Raw genomic sequence first — 25,362 nt, 5'->3', positions numbered from 1 at the left:
GCAGGTAATCAAGAATCCATTATATCATCATAGAAAGATGTGGATAGCAGACAGGCTTGAGCAGATTTGTGGACGATGAAATTTAATGTCAGTAAATGTAAAGAATTACACATAGGAAGGAAAAATGTGAGGTTTGAATACACAATGGGGGTCTGAAAATTGAGAGTCCACCTTATGAGAAGGATTTAGGAGTCGCAGTTGACTCTAAGCTATCGACTTCCAGACAGTGTTGAGAAGCCATGAAGAAGGCTAACAGAATGTCAGGTTATATAGCGCCTTGATGTGTGGAGTACAAGTCACAGGAGGTTCTGCCCAAGTTTTATAACACACTGGTGAGGCTTCACCTGGAGTCCTGGGTGCAGTTTGGGTCTCCATATTGCAAGGAAGACACTTCACTGCTAGAGAAAAGTCCAGAAAAAGGGGCCTAAGCTGACTATAGGAGAGTGGGGTCTCAGTGATGGTGAAAGGCTGAAGGGGTTGACTATGGAGAATAAGAGACGACATGATAGAAGCATTTCAAATTATAAAGGGAACTGGAAAGGTGGACCCCAGTTGTTATTTTCAAATGAACACAAAGGCACAGATGGAAGCAGGTGAGGTGTAAATTACGCATACAGGGTGGGAATGTGTTACTTTTGGACATCACGTACACTTCACAGCCAAACGTAGGCAGACCCTCCTCCAAATGAGCTCAGTCTTTCCCACAGGAGTATAAAATTGAACACAAAGCCCTGCAAATTCCAAAGACAAACAATGGTAGTAGAATGGGGCGTACTGAAGAACTCAGTGACTTATTTAAAGGTAGCACTGGCATAGATGCCCAGCACTCACCCACTGGGAGGTCTGAAAATCGAGAATCCACCTTATGAGAAGGATTTAGGAGTTGTAGTGAACTCTAAGATATCGACTTCCAGACAGTGTTGAGAAGCCATTAAGAAGGCTAACAGAATGTTAGCGCCTATATAGCGCCTTGATGTGTGGAGTACAAGTCACAGGAGGTTCTGCTCAGGGTTTATAACACACTGTTAAGGCCTCATCTGGAGTCCTGGGTGCAGCTTTGGTCTACAAAAAGGACACAGCAGCACAAGAGAAGGTCCAGAGAAGAGCGACTGGGCTGATTCAGGGCTACAGGGGATGAGTTATGAGGAAAGATTAAAAGAGCTGAGCCTTTACAGAGATGAAGAGGAGACCTGACTGAAGGGTTTAAAATGATGAAGGGAATTAGTCCAGTGGATAGAGATGGTGACTTTAAAATGAGTTCATCAAGAACACGGGGACACCGATGGAAACTTGTGAAGGGGAAATTTCACACAAACATTAGAAAGGTTTTCTTTACACAGAGACTGATAGACACTTAGAATAAGTGACCGAGTAGTGTGGTGGACAGGAGGACTTTAGGGACTTTCCAAACTCAACTTGATGTGTTTTTGGAAGAAATAAGTGGACAGGACTGGCGAGCTTTGGTGGAATGAATGGCCTGTTCAAGTCCAGAGTGTTCTAATTACTTGAGAAATGTGACGAATGACAGGAGACCATTCAGTCCGTTTGTCGCCCATTTGTTTCGATTCTTCTTAAAAGTCATCAAAGTTTGTTCTTGAGCTCCATGTTTCCATAGTTTGTTCCAAAGTCTTTGCATAAAGAACTGCTCCCTGGCTTCAGTCTTATATGCTCTTCTCTTTCACTTCAAACCCTCAATCACTGTCGTGCACCAGGGGGCTTAACACAAATGCTTTCATTTAACAGTAAAATTGGAACATGGTGGGCACACACCTGGATAGCTGGCATGTGGATTATGTGACACGAGCCGTTTGAGATTTGCACCTCCAAATCTCTGGCCATGGTCTTCCGATGGAAAAAGGTGGGCTGTCCTTGTGAAAGAAAATGCACACTTTGTAGGTTACAACATTTCACAATCACTTGGGATTAAATGGCCAGCTGCAGGTTGCCTGGGGGAGGCTGTAAAAAGACAAAGGAGAAGGAAGCTTTAACTATAATTAGAGTAAGGAATGTGCGGCATGTGGTTTAACCAATCAGGGAATCGTTTACACTGTGTCATCAAGGTGCCTTATTTCCGTAGCCAATAAGATGAATTTTTCTGTATTAAAACGGAGATATGCAAATCTGTTACGTGAGCTGAGTGGGCATAAAGAAGACTCCGCACTTCTGCTCAAGGACCATCCCTCCTTCTTTCCCGTTAGCTGCAGGGATTTACGACAAGCTTCCTCCTGCCCGATTCTTCTGGGTAATTAAAATTCAGTTCAACTGAAATCTGACTTCCTTAAACCATCGCTCCCCGTCAGCCAATTAAAGGGAGTCCAACCATCAGCCCCCGGGGAGACACCAGGCACGGGTGCCAGCTTTAAACTCTGTGTGTGTGTGTGTGAAGCTGTGCAGGCTACAAATGGCTTGGACACACACAGACTGCCTGTAGGTAATCAGTACACTGGAGATTAAGTCATGAAGATTCAGCCAATAAAACCGTTATTATTGACGGGGCACACGAGCGCACAGCGGCGACTGCTGCCTCTCATTTATTTAAACAAAAGCTGACAAATCCGATCTGTAAGGCGCTGTGTGGCCCTTGGCATCACACTGTGTGTGGGTGTGTGTTTCTGTTCCTAAAAAGCAATTCGGTGGTCAAAGCAATTCTTCCTGGGCTAAGTGAGAGAGTAAAGTGCTACCTCTGAACGAGAAAAATCAACATCTTAGATATTGATATTGAAATGTGGCGTATCACTTGCCGAAGCCATCATTCCTTAAACAAGAAGGTATAACAACTGTTTACATCGTGTCAGGTATTAGAAGTAATCTAGAGATGGTGTAAAGTGTACGAGAGGACGTGCGTAGGTTTATACGCTAATACTACATCTCAATAGAAACTGCTCAAAAAATGAATCCGAGTATCACATCAAGTCAGTGACACTTGTGGGCTGTTGATCTGGTCAGTGAAGTAGCACAGGGGTTTGTTCATCAGTGTCAGCTGTTTTGGTGCACTAGAGGGTGACAATGAGAGGACCCCCAAAACAGGAATGAATGGTTTATCAGGTGCAGGGAGGCCACTGACATTTGTCCCTCCTCATCTGTTTTGTCACTCGTTTTGCATTTGTCTATGGTCAGTGTCACTACTGAGGCGATACCTGGACCCTACAGAGCTGGCACAGGTAGTCCAACTTCTCCAGGATGGCACATCAATACGTGGCATTGCCAGAAGGTTTGCTGCGTCTCCCAGCACAGTCTCAAGGGCATGGAGGAGATTCCAGGAGACTGGCAGGCAGTTCCTCTAGGAGAGCTGGACCAGACCCCTCGTAGAAGGTCCTTAACCCCTCAGCAGGACCCACCGGTATCTGCTCCTTTGGGCAAGAAGGGACAGGATGAGCACTGGTGTAACCTTTGGCTACACGCGTACAACTGGTTTTCTTTTAATATGGCTGAATCTCATAATACAAATTGCTGAAAAAAATGAAAGGACCCCTTTTTAATCCAGGTAGAGCATCAAGTCAGTGACACTTGTGGGCTATCGATCTGGTCAGTGAAGTAGCAGAGGGGCTTGTTCATCAGTGTCAGCGGGGGGTAAGGAGTATGCGACGACCCCCATAACAGGAATGAACGGTTTAACAGGTGGAGGGAGGCCACTGACATTTGTCCGTCCTCATGGTCAGTGTCACTACTGGTAGCATGAGGCCATACCTGTACCCTATAGAGCTGGTACAGGTAGTCCAACTTCTCCAGGATGGCACATCAATACGTGTCATTGCCAGAAAGTTTGCTGCGTCTCCCAGCACAGTCTTAAGGTCATGGAGGAGATTCCAGGAGACAAACGGACAGGAGAGCTGGACAGGACCCCTCGTAGAAGGTCCTTAACCCATCAGCAGGAACGAAGAAACAGGATGAGCACTGGCAGAGCCGACAAAATGACCTCCAGCAGACAGGCAGGCCACTGGTGTGAATGTCTCTGAGCAAACAATCAGAAACAGACTTCATGAGGGTGGCCTGAGGGTCCGACGTCCTGTAGTGGGCACCGTGGAGCTCGATTGGCATTTGCCATAGAATACCAGAATTGGCAGGTCCACCACTGGTGGGCACCCTGTGCTTTACACAGACGATAGCAGGTTCACCCTGAGCACATGTGACGAAAGCTATCAATAGAAAGTCTTCTCAATACTAATTATTCCATATTTTTTTTTTTTGTAATTGATTTTTAAAGTTTCACTACGACGCGGGCTAGTCATGTTATATATGGGACATGAGGATCTGCAGGGGTCCTTCAACCAATCCCCCCCCCAGACATGGAGGGCCGACTGTACTTCGATGTCAATTCCGATCGGTGATTGTTCCGTTTCCCTGTCAGGTCGATCATGGCCACACACATGGCACGTTCCCTCAAAACCACACCAATTGGTGACCACTCCACCAGCATGGTCAATGAGATGACTTCTTGGCATTTATTCTCGTACCTGTCGCTTTAACCACTTTGGGTGTAAACCCCAATTTTTAATTGTCTGTGCTGCCCTGACACCCCCATGCCGTCCAGGCTGTCACACACGTGTTCGCACCAACTTGTTTATATCAACAGGTGGCACACACTGGCAGCGTTTTCACATCATCTTTTTTTTGTCGTTCTAGAAGCGAGATGCCACTGTCCTCGTCATTTACATCGAGGGCTCCAGCCGATTTTGTTTTTTTTGTTGTTCTGTTAATAAAGCACATGCTGCTTTCCTTTCAAACGCTGCCTTCATGAAGCTCATTTAACGGCTCACACGTCCCACAAAGACAACGTTAAAAGCGCCCAAACGTGGGAGGCGAATGATGCCGGTGCTTTCTTTCACACATTTGTCAAATAAAAGGTGACACGAAAAGAAAAAGAGAGGAGTCCAATTTAAAAAACACTTTCTGTGCGCGAGGAAGAAATAATGAAGAAGCAATGAAGTTTGATGCGTTAAAACCGCCTACAAAAATAAAGCCAGCGCCGCAGGGAGACGCAACAGCGCAGGCAGGCAGGCAGAGGAGAAAACGTAAAAAGTTCACCTTTGACAGAGTCGGACCGAGTGGGCGAAAATGGTCTCCGCTTTCGAACACGCAGGTTTATTTTGGGTGCGCCGCGTGTGTTTACTGCTTTATTTCGTTTGGTTAACGCACTTCTATCGTCTACGCTGAACCTGACATGGCCGCTCAACTGCCTGCCATTTCCTCAGCTGATAATCATCCACCCACCCATTTCTCAAGCCCCCTTATCCACGTGGACACTGTTGCTGATAACGTCGCCCGTAGTCTGCTCATCTCATTGAGGCGTAAGGTCCGTTAACTGGGAAAACCAAAACTTGTGTCGTAGGCCTCTCACACTCATGTTAACTGATCTTGTAGCGTGACAAGGCAAGGGAAGGAGTCCTCTGTTCTCTCTGATGGACCCCGAGAAATAAACCCACGAGACATCTGATCAGGACCCCAAAACTTGAAGACCACCACAGTGAACTTAGGAAGAAAATAAGAGACAGACAGAGAGAGAGAGAGACAGACAGGCAGTTGTGGGTGCAAAACTCCCAGTAAGCAATTCCTATAAACAAATTTAAGATCAGACCAGGTGATAACGACCAGCGTACGAGATGGCACCACAACATCACTGGAAAAGGCACTGGCGAGACTAAAACTATCGAGTGTGGAGAGCCGTCACAATGCCACCACTGGGCCTTTGTCCTCTCTGGTCCCAGCTGTCCCTCTCTCCTCCTTCATTGTCACCCCTCACAGTCCAGCAGGGGCTCTCTTTGCTCCTCTGAAGCCTAAATCCTAAGGCTTTCCCACCACCATTGGTCCTGACTTTTCCTATGCCCTCTACAAACGGGCTTAGAGGGCGCTAAGCAATTACGACAACTCTTCTTCTTCCCACCTGTGCAGAAAGGAAGACTGATGTGCTGTGACGTCACTTCCAGGGTCAGCCCATCTGTCGGCCATCTTGGGGCAGACTCGACCGACACAACGGGCCTTGTCTTAACATGCATTTTCTTTAGTGCTCTTTATAATACACAGGGTTTGCCTTTGGGTGTCCCAGACACTTCATGAGCTTCTTTGTGTTATATGTTATAGCGGGTTGGATAATGGATGGATGGATATGCTACTTTGACCGGCCATTTCACAACGTGGTGAGAATTCCCTGGCCAAAATCTGATGTGCTGATGTAAGACTGTCCGCTCAAGGTGTGAAGATGCTTAAAAATTTAGATGTCGTTTCAGAAGTGAGTTTTTCATTCTGCACGAGAAACTGCTCACGCTGGAATCCGTAGGCAGAGAGGAAAAATCACTACAAACCGTCATGTCTTCCCAATCACCGACCGGCGGCCAGGGCTACACTCGATGCAATTGCACTACTAAGTGCGCAACAAATCGCTGCTCGTGCCTCCACACCACCCCCACCCCGACTTTGGCCGATCGCCCCATGCTATTTCACGAACTGGCCGGCCAAATCCCGAAATCAAAGAAAAGATCGGACACTGGCCGATCAATTTACAGCAACATTGGCCATTTCCCGATTTGGCTGATTTTGGGTTTATACGTAACTGAATATTTGTTTGTCTTTTCCATGTACAATATATCCAAAGTATCTATCTATCTATCTATCTATCTATCTATCTATCTATCTATCTATCCGTGTTTGATTTGACATATCTGTTACTGTTGTCAGGAAAAGTAAGACAACTTGTAAGGAGTACGGCTTGTTATTAGAGGAAGAAACCTCAGGCGATCCAAGGAATAGTCTTGGTAGTGTAGTGCCTGGCCGTTATAAAAGTTCTTCCCAGACTGTACTCAACTCCCTGTAAGTGTTACCTGAGGGGTCTTAAACTGGGGGTCCCTCTTTTCCCCACATGTTCTGGTTCAGTCCGTCACCTTTTTGCTCCCCTTTGGACCTTTGTATGTTACTCCTTTGTCTTCTTCTCTCTGCTGATATTCAACACGGCCTAAAACTCCTGCCCTCTGTAACCTGTTTAGGTGGTCTTGCTGGTAAAATTCACCTTGCGTTGCAGTGGAAATCCCCCCCAAGACATGATAATTAGGTAACTAAACTGCACAGTTTACATCACATCTCAAATTAATAAAGCATCAATGACAACTACTGAGGGATGGCCTACTGCTGTCCATTCCTTTAAGTGCTGGGGTCTGTTGCTTGTGAAGGATTCTGGGAGTTCCATGCCTCCCGATTTAGGGTGGGCTGGTGTGTGTTTGTCGTCAGGATACGAGTTCTGTACGATTCTGATTAATTTACTATATTGGAACAGCAGCTAAAGGGAACCGAGGAGGTCAAGGCAAGATATGGAAGACCAAGAAAACGGACAGACACGACTCCTGCTGAGAAAGGAGAGGCAGTGCACGGCTGTACAGCACAGCATTACTCATGCAGACACGGCAGGAAACCTTAGGTGACATCTCATCACAATACAATGAACTGTAGGGGTGGACTTCTACACGTCTACCCACCATGCCACACCTCATCGCTCATTCAGTCAGAGAAGTCTGCTGGTTTACCTACACCTGATTAGATGGGGCTGCTGACATGAAGCACACGATCTGCTCAACTCCCACTTGGCCTGCATGGGCAGAGGTTAGCCCACCCCATGTTGTTGTAACCACCGACTCACCAGCCCCACGGTGAACAAACTCAAAATGACCAAGACAGCCTGAGCCGTCTTACCTGCTGAAGCCGTTCTGCACGAGGTCCCTCTGAAACTTCTGGTCTTGTGCTGCATACTCGCACAGCTGGGACTCCATGGCCGGAGGAAGGATGTTGGGGATAAAATTGGAGAAAAGGGCTGGCGCCAGCTGTACCCAGTCTGGAAGAGAAAGGACACATACGATTAAATATGGTCGGCATGTGACAGCAAGCTGGCCAGAGTAACGTGTCAAGCACTGGCTCATGTCTGCCTGCCAAGAGGCGGCCATTTTGTTTTGTTCTTCTCGTCCACACGGCTTCCCGACTGTCCAAGTAAAAAGTGCACCTGTGAAGCAGAAGTCTTTGTGTCACCTTGTCGGGTGGTTAATGGGGCCGGGGGGGCTTCAAACACTCCCCCCGAGCTCCAACTTCATACCGTGCCAGTGTAAAAAATCTTTTTCTCTATCCTATAGTTGTAACAAAGAGCAAAAGTACATTTAAAATGTAAAAGATGCCAACACAGTACAATAATGTGAACTGCGTACAAACTTTACATATTTGAATGCACAGGAGATACAACTGAGAAACACCGTAAGGAGAACAAACCCACGTTACGGCAGAGGGTTATGTACAGATCACGTAAGGCCTGGTCACATCGGTGACGCGATCCCGTGAAGCCACTCACATGCTGTGACACACCCAATGGCTCAGTCCAACTGAACTCAAACAGGTGTGATGTTGTCTTTAGTCGCAGAGGCGGCTGTGTGCGCAGGAGGAGGTGTTGGTGAGGCCAGCAGGGGGCGCTGTGTGTCACCCAATGCCACCAGGGCACTGATAGGGACACTGTGCTGTAAAAAATGGCTGCTAAAACTGAGGTCCTGACTCTCTGTGGTCATAAAAGATCCCTGGGCATCCTTCATAAAGAGTTGGGGGGTATCCCGATGTCCACCACGGTCTAGTCATTCTGGCCCCCTAATCATCCCGTCCCCAACTGGCTCGCTGTCTTTCACCCCTTCACCACCTAACAGCTCATGTGTGGTGAGCGTACTGGCACGAAAGTGCTCGTCATCACATCACCCAGGTGGATGCCACTCGTTAGTGGGAGTTGAAATGCCCCGCCCCAATCACTAAAGCGCTTTTAGAAGCGAGAAAAAATCCATATAAATGTAAAGAATTAGTATCACGAATGTTCAGCCAAGGCAAAATGCACACAACGAGGATGAGGAGGATGTTTTGGAGCCCACAAACAGCTCATCTGCCTGAGGTCTCGTGTTTTATGTACCATAACAGAATGATAAAAGGGCTGAGATGGCGCCACCTTTTAACTCTTTGTAAAGCACTGGCACCATCAGGCAGCACGCTATTGGCCGTCGAAAAAAATGGGCAAGCAAATGTTGTGCCAGAAGGTCGGCTGCCAGCCAGGTACACGTGACGTGGGCAGCGATTGTAAATCGACAAGGTTGATAAATCCGACATACCCCACGAGCAGAAGTCGAGTCACAGGATGTCGGCTTTCCTTCGAGGTGTTGTGGCCTCACAGTGTAACGTTGGCACCTCCGCTTCACTGCTGTAATGAAACTCAACTTTAACTCCCAAGACCCTCCTCAAGTGCTGAACGGTTATCCATTATCCGACCCGCTATATCCTAACTACAGGGTCACAGGGGTCTTCTGGAGCCAATCCCCGCCAACACAGGGCGCAAGGCAGGAAACAAACCCCGGGCAGGGTGCCAGCCCACCGCAGGCTGAACTGTTCGATCAAACTTTAAAACAGCAGGCCCTCTGCTTGAGGGCCACACTCACAATCCTGAGGGTCTTAACGCCACACTTCTGTTTTAACCCTTAACTCCTCACACCATTCCGTATCCCATAAGTACTCGCGTGGTGTATTTTACGCACCAGTGTTAAAATGGCTACTTCTATGCACGCTGTGAGGTTAGGATATCAAATATTGCAATAAGTTTAAATGTTTTTAATGGAATTTAATCCCATGTTATAATCGGAACATAAACCTGACCCACTTCTGAGGCACTCATTTGTCACCGGTTGGTCACACCTTCCGTCCACTGCAGGATTTGCACATGTGGCGCATTTCACTTCAGCTGTTGAATGTTCCTTGCAGACAAAGTCATCGCCAGAAGAACATCTCGTCGTGGTCATTCATACGTAAGTAAGTAGCTAAAATACTCCTAAAACCGACTGGGGGCACACTGGAGGGACACCACTGTGACAATGGACTTGTAGAGAATCAAGCTGAGGAGAGATGGCAGATGCTGCCGGTAGGTTCAAGTAAAAGGATGCTGGACAAAAGTAATTAAGGTTGGGGTACAAAATAACCCTTCACTACTCGTTCTGGTGTAAGTTGGCACCTCCCACCCCACAGTGCATCTTTCTTTGTGGGTTTCTCACTCCATGTGTCCGTCTCCCTCTCTCCGTCTGTTACTGCATATCCCCCGGTTATGCCAACTCCACGCTGTTCACATTTCACCTCATCCTTCACGTTTTTCTCCAGCCCCACTGATCCTGGGCCAGGTCTTTTCTTCTAAACTTTATTTAAGCCCACCCAATACACTTGGGTACACACACACACACACAAATTCTCTCTCTGGGTTACACACTTTTACATGGACAGAAGCGTCGCCACTTCATGCGCACTGGGTAGCAGGCTTTGTGCACGTCAGACGCGTTTCACGAGTTTCCTTTGGCACGCTGCACTTTCAAGGCTCTTGATTCACTTCCATCCATTTTCCAACCCGCTGAATCCGAACACAGGGTCATGGGGGTCTGCTGGAGCCAATCCCAGCCAACACAGGGCACAAGGCAGGAACCAATCCCGCACTTCAATAACTACAAAAAAAAAAAAAAAACATGCCGCATACCCGCTGCCAACTCGAACTTCTCCAACCTGAATGACAAACATTTGCAACATCGAGCCGATCTCGTGTGGCGCACCTGGCAGTTCACTGGGAAAAGCGAGGGCAGGCCGAGCAGCCATGAGGCCACTTGCAGAGACTGGTAATCTACACAGAGGGCCTCGTCTCCACGTCTGCAATAAGCAGCGGGCATCAAAGAAATAAACACGTCAATATGGCAGCAGGATGTCAAATCAAGAGCCGTGTCTCGCACGAGATTACAGCAATTGACGGTGTGCCATCAGATAGAAGAGCGGCGGGGCTCAGGTGCACAAAGCCCCAGAGGCGACGCGGTTTAATTAGAGAAGAGCAACAACGTGGCAGGCAGCATGGCAACAACTCCACTCCGAAATGATGCCCACAGGCTGGGCAGGGCATGTCAATGTCAGACTGTGACTGGAACATCAGTCACAAGATGGGCACAAAGCTGTGAGAAATCCAAACAAGCGACACCAGCAACCTGATAAAGGAGCCAAACGTCAACAGGCCATTGAAAGGTGCGTTTGGCATGGCATGCCAGCTGCCTTCAAAAACCAGCGGAGTACAGGCTGGAATGCCACCAGCTGCCACTGCGGCCCCCTAGGATCGGACTTTGACATCCTTGAATTAGAGGAAGAGAGGGGCTGCGGAGTCGCCTTCATGCCGTGGGGTCAGCAACCATACAGAGGAGCAGGCATGAGCAAGAGGTGGGCGCATAGTAGTGGTGGGACTGTGGAGTGCACAGAGCAGACAGACGGATGTCCGACCAGCAAAATCAGGGTCTTCATCTTAAAAGACAGACGGATGAATAGGAAAGGGACGGCAAAAAAATAAGCGGGACAGACAGAAATGAAAGGCACTATATAATAGATGGAGATACATGAAACAAAACTGCACAGCTAGACAGACAGGAAAAGACCTTGTATCACAGGGCCAGAGAGACAGACAAACAGAAATGAAAGGCACTATATATAATGGGATGGATAGATAACTATAAAAGACATTACATAAAATATGTTTAGAAATGAAAGGCACCATATAATAGATGAAGGCAAATATAACACAGCTAGATAGGGACAGACAGACAGACATGAAAGGCACTATATAATAGAGGCATATATAACATCAGCCAGACCTGAACTAGAGGTGTGTGGTTGGAGTGGACTACAAAGGGTTAACGGTGAAAACACAAAGGGCTGCAAGCCCACCGTGTCTGACATGTCGGGCTCGGGTCCTCCTGTGCACACTTGAAGCTGACTGAGGCACGCTGTAATAACCTGGGGGGCTTTTTGAGAATTGCAGCGTCCCACTAGCCCTGCCGTCGGTCCGAGTCACTCGAGTATCTCCTGACCTGAAACACCCTCAGGTCTAACAAGACCATCCATGTTAAATAAAACCCCCACTCACCTTCACTCACTGCTTGGCTCTCATCCTTCCACTCCATTACACGGAGGCCCCAATCCCCTCCGTCCACTGGATGCAACCACAAAAAGGACAACGAGTGGACATCAAAACACAAAGACGGAAAGCACCCATCAATTGGGTGTGCAAATGGCCAAGGGGCCCCTCCAACATTCCTTAACTAGGTGGTCTACCACAACACGCAGTGAGGGAGACAGACCTGGGCAGATGGCATGCTGCTCGTTTTCCAGCTGTGGCGCCCCCTTCTGGCTATGACATCCTTACTTCACTTTAGTATCCATCACACTTCACTCAGCCCTGCAGGCTTTCCAATCTGCAGTCTGAAATCAAACGCCTGGAGGAGGAAAAATCAGCTGCAAATGCATCTTCACTGCGGCAGGGGGCTTCTCGTCTTATAGTCACAGAAAAGTGAAGAAACTGAAAACGCACATATGCTCCTGACTTCACCTGGAGGAACTCACACGGGCACCTTCAGTGACGCTGCCCCCGGTGGCCTGTGTGGTCAACACTGGAGAACAAAACGACCTCACACAGTTGGCCTCTCGCGTCTCTCACCTGGCAAAAAAGCCAAAGTCTGGGCTGCACAGTCCCTTCTCTGAAGTGGCCATCGACCTGCTCTACGTGTACACAGACACAGGATCGGCCATCAGCCTGGCGCCCAGTTGGGCACCTAAAGGGCCAGGACTGAAGTCACAGAGGGGCTCTGACAAGAACCTGTGTACATCTGAAAGTGAGGACAGTGGAGAGCCATGGGTGTAGTACCACCGAAACCTAACACAGCTGGGGCTACGGAGATCACAGTGAGAAACACCCAGGCAGCCTGGACTGGTAGGACATGTCCTCTCCTTTACTATTATATCTCCGATTGGTCACTACTGTCTGATGGTCATGGCTCCGATTGGTCACTAACGTTTGATACTCATGGCTTCGACTGGTCACTAAAGTCTGATAGTCATGGCTCCGACTGGTCACTACCTTCTGATAGTCGTGGCTCCAACTGGTCACTACCGTCTGATAGTCATGGCTCCGATTGGTCACTACCATCTGATGCTCATTGCTCTGATTGGTCACTACCTTCTGATAGTCATGGTCCGGATTGGTCACTACCATCTGATAGTCATGGCTCTGATTGGTCACTACCATCTGATAGTCATGGTCCGGATTGGTCACTACCATCTGATAGTCATGGCTCTGATTGGTCACTACCATCTGATGCTCATTGCTCTGATTGGTCACTACCTTCTGATACTCATGGCTCCGATTGGTCACTAAAGTCTGATAGTCATGGCTCCGATTGGTCACTTGTGTCTCTGGTAAGTCACTAGTAGAGAGCACCCTTTTCATTTGTTCCTTATTAACGCACAAGCCAGAGTGTTTCTTCATGCCGGTCCCAAGCCAGGATAAATGGGGAGGGTTATGTCAGAAAGGGCCATCGGTGTAAAATTACCACATCAATATGCAAACAACAGATCTGCTGTGGCGACCCCTAATGGGGAGGATGAAAGAAGAAAGAAGAACTTGTAAAAAGCATGCTTCTTATCGGTCATGCTCCTGTGGTCATCATGTCTGTTGTGATTGGTCAGGTATAGAAAAAAGTGCCACTGATAAGTCACAAGTGAAAAGCACACCTCTGATTGGTTACTCCCCTCAAATAGTCATGTGTCTGACTAGTCACTAGCAAAAAAACCATGCCTTTCATTGGCTACTTGGGAGCCTGCCTCCTATTGGTCATGCCCCTCTGATTCGCAGACCTCTGATTGGTCCCTCCACCACCACAGCCCCTTCTTACTGCCGTCTATGCTGCCTCATCCTATTCACGGGGTCCTTGATATTTGTACCATTGACCCAACAACAGCTTGTGACCTACGGACATGGACACAGCAAGGCCCCTGCACTCAGCTGCCTCAGAGACCCCAATGTTTTCGGGGTGCTCTTTTTTCTTTTACAGGCATGTGGGTATCTGTAGTCTACCTAAGGAGTACAGAATTCAGATCAAGAGCAACCCTGGCTGTACCTAAAAAACATCTTGAGCTGGCTTTTTAAGGCTGAGTGGGCTACCCTGACGTGAGGCAGGACGGCCACCATGGGCATTTGTGTTCTGAACAATAAGAGGGCCAGAAAAGCTCAAGGTACAAAAGATTAAATGAAGTACCCCCTAGTGGTCACATCAGGCCAGTGCTGACCAGCCTCGCCTGTCACGTGAGCTGCAAAGATCAGCCCACCTTGTACAACAGGCCCTCTCCATCCTAAATCAGATGCCAATCCTTCTCCCACCCTTTTCCAACGACTTTGGTCTTTTCTGCATTTCTAGAGCCACCACCTTAAAAGAAGAACAGAAGGCAGAGGTGGGCACAACTCACCAGGTCTAAGCGCATACAGGCCCTTGATGATGCTCGCCATGGTGGACGGCGTTATCTGGAACGGTGTGGAGTGAGCTTGTAAGAGTAAAGCTGCAAAACAAAGATGGCAGGGATGAGAGTGGCAGTCGACTCCACAGTCAATGGGCACCCCCAACATGAATGCCAGGTTACAGTCACACCATCCGCCTTCACTTTATATGGCACCTTTCACAGTGTGAGGGGCGAGAGCACTGAAGAGGAGAGACCACTCACCAGTCTGGGGACCGACAATCTGGGCCCACTCCACCGCCCCACAGCACGGCAGGCATCGCCACTTTATATAGCTCCTTGCAAAAAGGCAGTCACCAGCGAGAATTTGTGGCCCCGTGCATACCCTCAAACACGCAAGGGCGACTTACGCATGAGAGTGCACACATGCTTCTCCGCCACGCAGTCCGTGAACAGCTTGATGAGGTCCTCCCTCAGGTCTCGGTTCAGCTTCGTTTCGATGTAAAATTTATTCTGCAACAAAGAGGCGTGAGAAAGTTGTGAGAATGGGACGAGGAGGAGCACGAGACTCAAATGGAGAGGACAACAGCAAAGTTCTGAACGTGACAAACGAGTCATTAGGACAAGAGCCAAGTCATGAAAATGAAGAGGATAAGGGCTGGAGAAGGACAACATGTGACGAGATGATGTGCCAGGCACACCAGGATTCCCTGAGGCATCTGACGAGGTTCCAGAAGGTTCCACAGACCTCCCAGGTTTCCTCCTTCCACTTTAACCATATGATCTAATTCAATTAAAAATCTGATCACCCAGGACCCCTGGTCCAAGCTTGAGGGATTATAGGGACCCTAATTATGGTTCATCTTTGAGGGTCTATTGGCCATGGAGGTTACAAATAACTTACAGCCATCAGGGGGAAAAAAACACAAAAAAGTGCCTGGCAACTATTTCAGGTGACTGGCAGGGTCATTGAGAGGCTCTAAGGAGTGAAGGGTCTGTGTGGAGTCAGAGGTCCACCCAGGACCCCACATCCTGCCTTTCAACACTATGGTGGTCAGCGGCTGAGCCTTCCTTCGCGAGATGAACAGTCGGATCTCATCACGTGAAGACGCGGACAAAATGCTATGTGACTGGCATAGTGTAGTGCCGCCTCCTCTCAGGTCCTTATGCCAGTTCACACTGACGGACGATGTCTGCACGATACAAACGGGAGGCCTCTTGGCCAGTAAAGCAACCATTTAATTATACTGGGAAATAGGAAGACATAAAACGCTACAAAGACCCTCGACTCTGTGGGAGGAGTCAAACTCCTGGCACCTCATCAGTCAAACGAAGGCTGGCGTCGAACGTGGACCCCACCGGGTGGCCAACAGAAGGCAGGTCGCTCACTGGGCCCCTCTACTGACCGTGGGGTATGGTGGTCTTGGCTATCAAACACGGTGTGTATTAACTCTTTAGTGCCCAAAGGGAAGCGGCCATATTGTACAACAGTGGCCTGTCGAGAGGACGGAGGCAGAAGGACGGAAACGGAGAGGGTGGTCAGGCACCTTGAAACTCCGCGTGCAGACAAGTCAAAGTACCCCAAGCCCAGAGCTTTAGGCTCAGATACCTCCGTGTCTGCCCGCATTAACACACACAAACCAATCAGCCTGCCAAATTGGCACAGTGCCCACCTGAGTCACTTGCTTTGAGGAGAAAGGAGGAGAAGGAAGTAGCAGCAGTTCTCCATCATGGAAGCAAACAAGCAGAATGCCCACCTAAGAAGTGTGGAGCTGGAGGGGCAGCACTACTGCTGCCTTTAAATGGTGCCAACATCGGCCCACTGCCTTCAGGAAGAACATTAAGAGGAAAAAAGGCCGCACCCTCAACAAGTGTGGCACAGCGGGGTAAGGCTTTGGAAGATGTGGGTTCAAATTCTGCTGCCGACACCCCTCTGTGACCCGGAGCGGGTCACGTCACCTGACTGTAGAACAAAAGAAATCTGACCAACTGTATCTCAAATGGTGCAAGTCACCTTGGATAAAGTCATCCGTCAAATAAAGAAATGAATGAATAAATGTTCAATAATCTCCCCCCCCCCACCCACCGCGTGTGACTGGGACCCTCGGCTCTGACACTGACAGGTGCGACCACCACGGCCTCCTCCAGTGCTCACAGGGCAACCGCATATTCTTAACTTGATCAGGGCACCGTGAAGAGACGGAACATGGCCAAGGAACAAAAGTGCCCCTCCAGGGGGGCTACTCACCATGTAAATGAAGAGTGGCACGATGCTCTGCAGAGCCCCCATATACTGTGTGAGGGCCGTGTTAAACTTCTCGATGTAGTGCTCTGGAGGGCTGCTCTGTAAGACAGAAAGAAGACACGGTCACCTCCGTCCACATACATAGACAACCCCACAGAGGGGTTCAGGTGGAAAAAAAAAAAAAAAGGATTGCGCCCCCAGGCACAAAGCCCCCCGTCTTTGTTCTAAACTTGTCTGCACAGGCTGCTGTGATCCTCGACCCTACCCTCTCCTTTGATCGTCATTACCCATGGTGCCTGTAGAAAGTATTGGCAAAGAATTGCTTTGTAATTAAGCACCCGGGTTGGAACACAAACCTTCAGCCACTGCGGCCCTCCGGGGCTGGGATTGAGGACCCCTGGTTTCAAGGCCCAGGACCCCTTGGCAGGCCTTTGGGGTTCATTAGCTGAGTGGAGTGGGACACCAGGAGTTGACAATATTGACCTTTTCACAATTTTCTAATTTTCTGAGATTTGACTTTTCATTACCTGTACGCCATAATCAACAAAATGAAAAGAAATAAATGTTTGAAATGCACCACTCTGTGCGTGTAATGAATCTTTATAATACAGGAGTTTCACTTTTTGAATTGAATTACTGAAGTAAATGAACTTCTCGATGACACTTGTGGCAGACGGCTGGGGGTGGCACCCAGCCGGGACGCCCAGGAAGACAGGAGGAGGGCTCATGCCTCCTCCAGATCACGAGAGGGCAACCGCCCTGGTTCCTTTAGGGGCCACGGGTGCAGGGCTTGGAAGCCCAACCCTGTAGGGGCCCGTGGTCTCTGCCAGGGGGCGCCCCCATGCCTGAAGGACCCGGAACCCCAACACTTCCGCCACACCAGGAAGTGCTGGGGGGAAGAAGACTGGGAACACCCGGAGGGCTTCCGGGAACACAGCCGGCACTTCTGCCACACAGGGGAGTGTCTAGGGAGTGTCGGGGATCACCTGGAGCCCATCCGGGTACTTATAAAAGGGGCCGCCTCCCTGCAAAGAAGGACTGGAGTCGGGTGAGGAGAGGACAAGGAGGACAGGAGAGAGGAGGCAGAGACTGAAAGAGAGCCTGGACTTTGGGGAGTTTGGTGCTTGAAGCACTGGGGTTGTGCACAGTAATTGGAAAATATTATGAATAATAAACGTGTGGTGGACTTAAGAATGGTGTCCGTCTGTCTGTGTCCGGGCAGCTTATCACACACTCTAATGCATACACAGATGGCACTACCCCATTCTAACGCCAGTAGGCCGAAGAGCCAAGTCAAGCTATAGCGCCCCCTTTTGTCACCCAGGTGGCAAACAGCACAGCTCTACACACACGTGACAGAGGTCTCTGTGAACAAGGCACGGACCGCCAATTTGGTCCCATCATCCACAGTGGGCACGAATCTTCTATCAAGTTGGGTGTTAACCCCTTGTAGACGATTGTTTTGAAATCGCTTAAAACCGCTACCAGCCTTAATGCAGACTGAGGTGGCATACGTATCCCGCCGATGCTGGTTGATGTGTATTCGATGCTTACCAAGGATCGTATTGGAAGCACTGGTCATGCCATCTAGCAGTTGTAGTGGAATCTACATCTGCGTACTAATTTCTTTTTTTATATAATTGTAAATAAATTTAGGAAACAAGGTGTTAAGTATTTCAGATCAGACAGCGAGGTCAGCACTGTTCAAAGCACCTTCCAAATGGTCCAAACAGAGTCCAGTGGACAGCACTGTCAGAGGACAGGGCCACCCGAGGTGGCATATTGGAGGTAGGGATGGGCACATTAAATGGTCCCCTGCTCTCTCAGTCCACACAGATGCCAGCTGAGATGTGCCATAATGGAGCGTCTTGGCAGGCTGAGACCCTCAAGGAGGGTTTGGTGGACAGGTAGAGCTGCGTGTCTCAGACCACCTAATCTTACTGGGATTGCCTTGATGGGTGTCAACAATAAGAGCAAGAAGCCCAATGTCACCAGATTCATGACGAGGAATCAGCAGCAGGACCCTCTGCAAAGATGAACACTTGTGAAGGCAGAAATGGAAAAAATGTGAAAGAATGACACGCAAAGAAAGAAAAAGAAAAAGCTTCTTGGGTGAACCCCAGGGGATCGTGCAGCCCTACAACGTCATGCAGACCAGTGTGCCCGTCCTCCAGTCACCAGCTGCCCATGCCTGGGGATGTGAAGTGTGGTCTCACGACGGGAAACTCTTTGAAAGGGGGGTCTGTAAGAAGGCCATAAGGTCAGTAAGAACAAATTGAGCGTTCGCACAATAAAGTGGAAAGAAGCCGACATTTGTGGAGTGGAAGTGCTGCTTGTGCGGAGGATTTAAAGAATACAAGAGGCAGAGACGGGGAGATTCACTTGAAAGAGGCCCCCAGTGTTCTGTAATGGCTCTCGCTGGGACCAAGCAATCTGAACGAAACAACGTGCCCCTCGGTCTGTGGAGCTCCCAGCAAGCCGGGATGCCACTGCGTCGGAGCGATGAGGTTGGCACTGGACCACCGTTTGTAACTTCTGGGTGCCTAACACCTGTACCCCTTCACTCAGTCAGGATGGTGGTGGTGGTGTACAGTATCGAGCAGCGTGTCTTCATGGTGCCAACCTATCGGGTCACCAATCCGTTTAAGCGACGTCAGAATCAACTGGATGATCGTGAAGGTTACTAACAGCAAGATGGAGCAACGTGTCACAAATCGTAAGGCAAGGACTGTGGAGGAAAAAAGGGGCTTTGGCCACCACAGTCGCTGGATCTGACACCACCAGACTTCTTTCTTTGGGGGTCTGCTCAAAGGAAAGGAAAGGTCTATCCTAACAAGCCTCGCACTGTGGAAGATCTGAAGGAAAACATCTAACATGAAATCGTCATTATTCCCCCCGGAGACGCTCAGGACACGGAGCACGGCGACAACATGTGTCTGGCAGAAAACGGAAACCTCTTCCAGCATCGCATATCATGCAATCGATTACACAGACGTCAAGGTAGACAGCGGATCTTGTTGGTTACGACTGCTTCATCCTAACGGGAGTTACAACAGGCCTCCTGAACTACACCACTTTACAGTAGAGAATCCACAGGGGGTCCTGGAGATACTGAGGCACAACTGTATTTTGGTCCCAAGCACTATATTCAGCATTTCTCAATGTGTCCTCAAAAATGACTGAAGATCAGCCTGGTATACGCAGACACTACAAAGTGCAAAACTTGGTATATACACAGGATTTCTAGGAACTGTTTGCAAAGGAAACTGAGACACCCCCCCCCCCACAATTTCATTATGAGCTGTGCCTCAAAGATACAAATCTGCCCGAGCCCACCTGCTGTCCAAGTTCCTCTTGGATGATTCATTGGATTCTCGATTTTCTGCCAGCCCTCCTATCCTGGTATCGTCTGTAAACTTCACCAGCTTGTTCCTTATATTCCTGTCCAAATCATTTCTATATGTTAACAACAGCACTGCCCCCTGCTGGTCACCACTCTTAACATCGGACAATTCTGATGAGGTCCCTCTGCCTCCTGTGCCCGAGCCAAGTCTGTACTCACCTACACATCACACCCTGAAGCTGCAGGCTATCAGAGGAGAATGTCAGTGCCTCAAAGGTGGCTTCCACCTCTGGACCTGACATTACGCTGCCTCTGGCTGGTAAATAACTGGGGTGAGTGGGCTAGAGGTGGTGTCCCCAAAGCCAGCCTGTCACAATTCCCACCCTCCTCAAGCAGCGCTGGCTCCTTTCCTATTTTAAAGCAGAGGCGTCCTGCAGCCTCATACTGCCATCTGGTGGGCGGTTACTGCAATCCTCATAATCCAAGTTTCCATCCCGAAGATTTTAACACTTTATAACAATAATAAATAACTTTATATAGCGCCTTTCTCATTACTCAAAACACTTTTCATAGCAAGTGGGGAGCCACTTCAACCACCACTAATGTGCAGCATCCACCTGGGTGATGAGACGGCTGCCATTTTTGCACCAGTATGCTCGCCACACATTAGCTCTTAGGTGGGCAAGGGGGTGAGAGAGACAATTAGAGACAGGGGATGATGAGGGGGCCAGAATGACAAAGCCCATAACAGACATCAGGATACACCCTGCTCTTTATGAAGGATACTCAGGGATCTTTTATGACCACAGCGAGTAAGGACCTCAGTTTTAACATCTCATCTGAAGGATGGCTCCATTTTTACAGCACGGTGCCCCCCATCACTGCACTGCACATCACAATGCCCCCTGCTGGCCTCACCAACACCTCAACTAAAGACAACATCAATCCTGTTTGAGGAGCGAGCTGTGGCCCAGTTGGACTGAGCTGAGCCACTGGGGGTGTCACAGCATGCGAGTGGCTTCACGGTATCGCGTCACCGATGATCAAGTAAATGAAGGCTTACGACTGCAAATGTCCCACATTCAGACCACAGGCTAGATGCCCCCTGCTGTCCTCCAGCAGCAAGCCAAGCTTTTCCTAGGTGGACTCCCACCCAAGTCCTGGCCGGGCCCGAACGCGCTTAGCTTCAGGTGGGTGACCTGTTCTGAAGTCAGCCGAGCACGTATTCCATCGAGGTGTTCAGACGGTGCTTCCAAACTTCTTAAACTGTTTTTTCCTCACAACCTAATTTTGCCTTTTTTTCTGTGTCTTCGAGACCCCAGAATCGCCACCAGCAGTCATCCTTGACCCCCTTGGAGCTTCACCGACTCTGACATTCTCATGACCACATCCAGGTCAAGTCTGAAGTTTTACAAATGCTCGTCTACATTGAAGCAAAGGCCCTGCTGACTGTAATGTGGCACTAAAAGTTCTCAAAAGTGAAACGCTGAACTGAAAAGCTTGGAAAATCAAGAAACCCTGGAAAAACTCTTCAGTGAGGTATGCCTGTCTGTCGATGGCCACATGATGGGCTTGAGGTGTTCAACCAGTGCATCAAATCAACACATAGACACGTGGTCTCCATTGGCATTAGAATGGGTCATACTGATGAGGTCAGGGACTGGCACTGGCAGAGGATGCCACCTTTACCACCAGTCAGTAAGTGCAATTAGCGCTCGGCTTAATCTGCTCCGCTCAACTGCAAGTGCCATTATTGTGAAGTGGAAAGGCTGAGAAGCACAAAGTGGCAGCCCCCATGCCAACTCAGAGAGCGGGCCTGCTGAGTGCCCAACTGTTGAATTTAAGTCAAGGCACGTTATGCTCAGACTGTAGGTGGCACTGGTGAGACCACATCTGGAGTGCTGTGTGCACAGTTCTGGTCACCACAGTATAAGAGAGACATAGCAGCACATGAAGCTGTGCAACCAGGTGCATCATGGGACTAAAGGACATGTCCTGCTCTGACAGACTCGGAGAATTAAACCTCGAGTAGAGGAGACCTCATCAGGTCTTCAAAATCCTCAAAGGCCATTGATAAAGGAGATCCAGCAGAATTCACCACATACTTCAGGACAAATAGAGGAGATTAAGGGGAACTGCAATTACGACTGAAGTGAGGAAACGCTTCTTTATGCAAAGAGTTATGGGAGTCTGGAACAAAATCCAGAGAATGGAGCCGAAGCAGAAACCGCGACAACCTGCTAGAAAAATCTGGAAGAGCTACTGGGCCAGCTGAGCTATTAACTAAATAAATGGGCGACAAATGGACTGAATGGTCTCCTCTGGTATGTCAAATGTCTTGTGTATTCTTATATGGAAGTGCGGAAAATGGCTTCTCCTCTGTGGCATCGATCACAACAGGAAGCCAATCTGCCTCTGGAAGCAACATCGGCACAGGAACTGCGCACCAGGAGCTTCACGAAATGACTTTAGACGACCGAGCCCAAGATCACCACATGCAAGGCCAAGTGTGGCGTGAAGTTCATCACCCTCGGACTCTGGGGCAGTGGAGATGTGATCTATCTGCCGGGTGTCAGGAGAGCATGACCTTCTGGTCTGCGCAGTGCCTACCATAAAGTTTGGTGAAGGAGGGGTGGCGGGCAGGGTGTGGTCTCGGCCCCCCAGGTTCTTGTTAAAACATACTAAAGACATTTTAGAAAACAGACCCTTCTTCTGTGCCAGCATGACTGCACCCGGTGCACAAAGTAAGGTCCATAAAGACAGGGAGGAAACCCGAGTGGCCTGACCTCAACCCTACTGAGCACCAATCTTTTCGTACCCGACCTGTCAAAGGCTCTTTCGGCTGACTGGGCACAAATTCCTGCAGTCACATTCCAAGATCTCGTGGAAGGCCATCCCAGAAGAGTGGCAGCGGTTAGGGCTGAACAGGGGAAGCAAATCCACATTAGTGCCATTAGCCTTGGAATGGGACGTAAAATAACCTCATACTGGTGTGCCGGTCAGGTGTCCTCAAAGTGTAGGGGACATAATAAGCATCTGATGAATTTGTAGGTTTGCTTACTTACAAAGAAATGAAGAGTCTTGAATTTTTATGGTCATTTCATTTTAATGGAGAGAGACAGAATATCAACCGAAAAAGCACATGACATAAAAGAATTGATTTGTATGTCATTGAGTGACATAAGAATTTGATCAACTACAACCAGCTAGAATTCTGACTGCCACAGATTACAATCAATCAATCACAGACACTTGTGATGTGTATGAAGCCCACCTGTCCACAGAATCAGTTTCAAACCATTCCAACCTCTCCACCACTGTGGGCTACAACACCAAAGAGCTGTCACAGGATGTCAAGGACAAGGCTGGAGTGGGCAACAAGACCACCAGCAAGAAGCTTGGTGACAAGGTGACAACTGATGGTGGGGTTATTAGGAAATGGAGGAAACAGAAAATGATAAATCCATCGCCCTCGGGCTGGAGCTCCATGCAAGATCTCGCCTCATGGGGTGAGGATGATGACGATGAGAAAAGTGAGGGATCAGCCCAACACTACATGCTTGTTAATGATCTGAAGGCAATTGGGACCACCACAGTCACCAAGAACACCAATGGTAACACACTACGCCATCATGGCGCCCACAAGGTCCGCCTGCTCAAGAAGGCACATGTACTGCACAGGCCTGTCTCAAGTTTGCCCAAAATTGCGATTATCAAAAATTCAGTTACTTCTCTTCCTTAAAATGAATGGACTTCAGTAATGGTGGTAATGGCGATAAGGAAACTAAAGTGTGACCTCCACCTAATTATCTAATTAATTACTGCCATTGTCAAAGACAAAACGGATCATTAATTAGTGGACTGACTAACGTGAATCAATTGAGTCTTTGATTCCCACAGCACACAGAGAGATGAACCACTGCTGGGATTCCAAAATTGAAACACGCTCTAATACTTCAAATATATATTGTTAGGAATCTGAGTCCTAAAACGCATTTCACGAATTCGTCACATGACATGAAGGCCTCTCTCGCTAAGTGTACATGTTTAATATGTCGCTGTGCTCTGTACAAATATAATTTTCTAAATCTACTTTTCTTTCTCCACACATGCACAGCTAACACAAAGCCAGATTTAGCACAGGGACTCATCATTTAGAATTGTTAGGCAAGCATGAGAAGACAAGACAAGGACAACTGCACAATGGGCATTGCATACGATTTCTGTGTGTCAAAGTCAGCATCAAACTGCATCCTCTGTGCCTTGTTTGGAATGGCGTGGGGGCCTGCACATGGAGAAAGGGTATAAAGGCTTGGAACATTGCCCGGCACACCTTTGAAGCCGACGGACGGATGGGAGATAACGTCATCCGATCCGGAAAATCCTTCCAACGCAGCGATGAAAATGGCAGACTCTACACATCGGGCCCCCAGTCCCGAACTGGGTTCTTGTCATGGCTTCCTTCGTCTGTTACGCAGTGTAATCCGTCATTAAAGAAAGTAAAGTTATTTCTCCTATGTGATTTCTTACCGCCGTGTCACTAAGTGAGGGGTATCACCTTTTTATATCATATCTATATAGTTCTGAGTTATTCCAACAAGGGAGCTAGCGCCCCCTGCTGGAAACACTAAGGCGCCGACACACAAAGCAGATAGGTCTGTGGTTGGTTACGATGTACTCGTGCTATTTAGAGCCCTCTGAACTACACAAACTAATGCAGTGGAGGAGTACATGGAAAGAAGTAACTCGCTACTTTTAAATCAGGCACAGCCGTGATGGCGATTTATAGACAATTGTGCCAACCTTACTATGCTGTATTGGCTTTTACAAAGCACAAACACCAAACAGCAGGGTATGGACACTCGACGTCCCCCTCAATGATATCCAGCATCTGTAATGTCTAAGGATCCGTGGCCGTTACAAGCACAGGCTCACCTTCAGTCCAGCTGTTGGCTAAACGTCCCCGCCACCAGGCCCGCTTACTATTACGCCGATCCCCCGGTTTCCGTATTAGTGGTTTCATTTTCTGCCCCACACATGCAGCCATGTCGGCCCTCCCCAGGTGAGAGTTACGTCAGGTCTGATTCACTGACCTGCTGTGCTGAGCCGTTACTCCTGTTGACGTGCGTCTCACAGGGGACACCATTATAGGGAGCGTCACCGGCCAGAGAAATGAACTGAAGATGAGACAATAAGGTGGGCATCACGTACCTTGAGCTCTTCGGACACGTGCTGCAAGTGCCGGGTGATCTTTCCAATCAGGTCCGTGTACATCTGCTCGGAATGCTGCTGGCAGACACACTTGTATACACAGCTGTGGGAACAAGAGAGGGGAGAACATGGAGGCCATCATCAAGGAGACAAGTCACATAACAATGTGGCCGGAGTGTCCCACAGTCAAGTTCTATGGCGCACATCCAGGACAGGCTGGTAGGCCAACTCTAACACTGCGTGTCTTTTATTGTAGTGAGGCAGGCAC

The 25,362-nt window shown here is 48.7% G+C and overlaps 1 protein-coding gene across 2 annotated transcripts in view; it reads right to left on the bottom strand.

The window, feature by feature from the left end:
• Nucleotides 1-25,362, bottom strand: part of cacul1 (CDK2 associated cullin domain 1) — a 53,793-nt gene that overhangs the window by 7,990 nt on the left and 20,441 nt on the right. Inside the window, exons 3-7 of one of the 2 annotated variants that reach the window (XM_028825634.2) lie at nucleotides 25,095-25,197; nucleotides 16,544-16,639; nucleotides 14,706-14,808; nucleotides 14,308-14,397; nucleotides 7,678-7,816 (exon numbers count right to left, since the gene is read on the bottom strand). In XM_028825634.2, coding sequence (XP_028681467.2) covers nucleotides 7,678-7,816; nucleotides 14,308-14,397; nucleotides 14,706-14,808; nucleotides 16,544-16,639; nucleotides 25,095-25,197 — 531 coding nt within the window. The remainder of the gene's footprint in view (nucleotides 1-7,677; nucleotides 7,817-14,307; nucleotides 14,398-14,705; nucleotides 14,809-16,543; nucleotides 16,640-25,094; nucleotides 25,198-25,362) is intronic. The other variant, XM_051923622.1, reaches the window with a different exon arrangement.

The sequence above is a fragment of the Erpetoichthys calabaricus genome, chromosome 2 (assembly GCF_900747795.2).
Source record: "Erpetoichthys calabaricus chromosome 2, fErpCal1.3, whole genome shotgun sequence".
Taxonomy (NCBI): domain Eukaryota; kingdom Metazoa; phylum Chordata; class Cladistia; order Polypteriformes; family Polypteridae; genus Erpetoichthys; species Erpetoichthys calabaricus.
The sequence above is the reverse complement of the archived record's forward strand: the minus strand, read 5'-3'. Positions and strand labels throughout refer to the sequence as shown.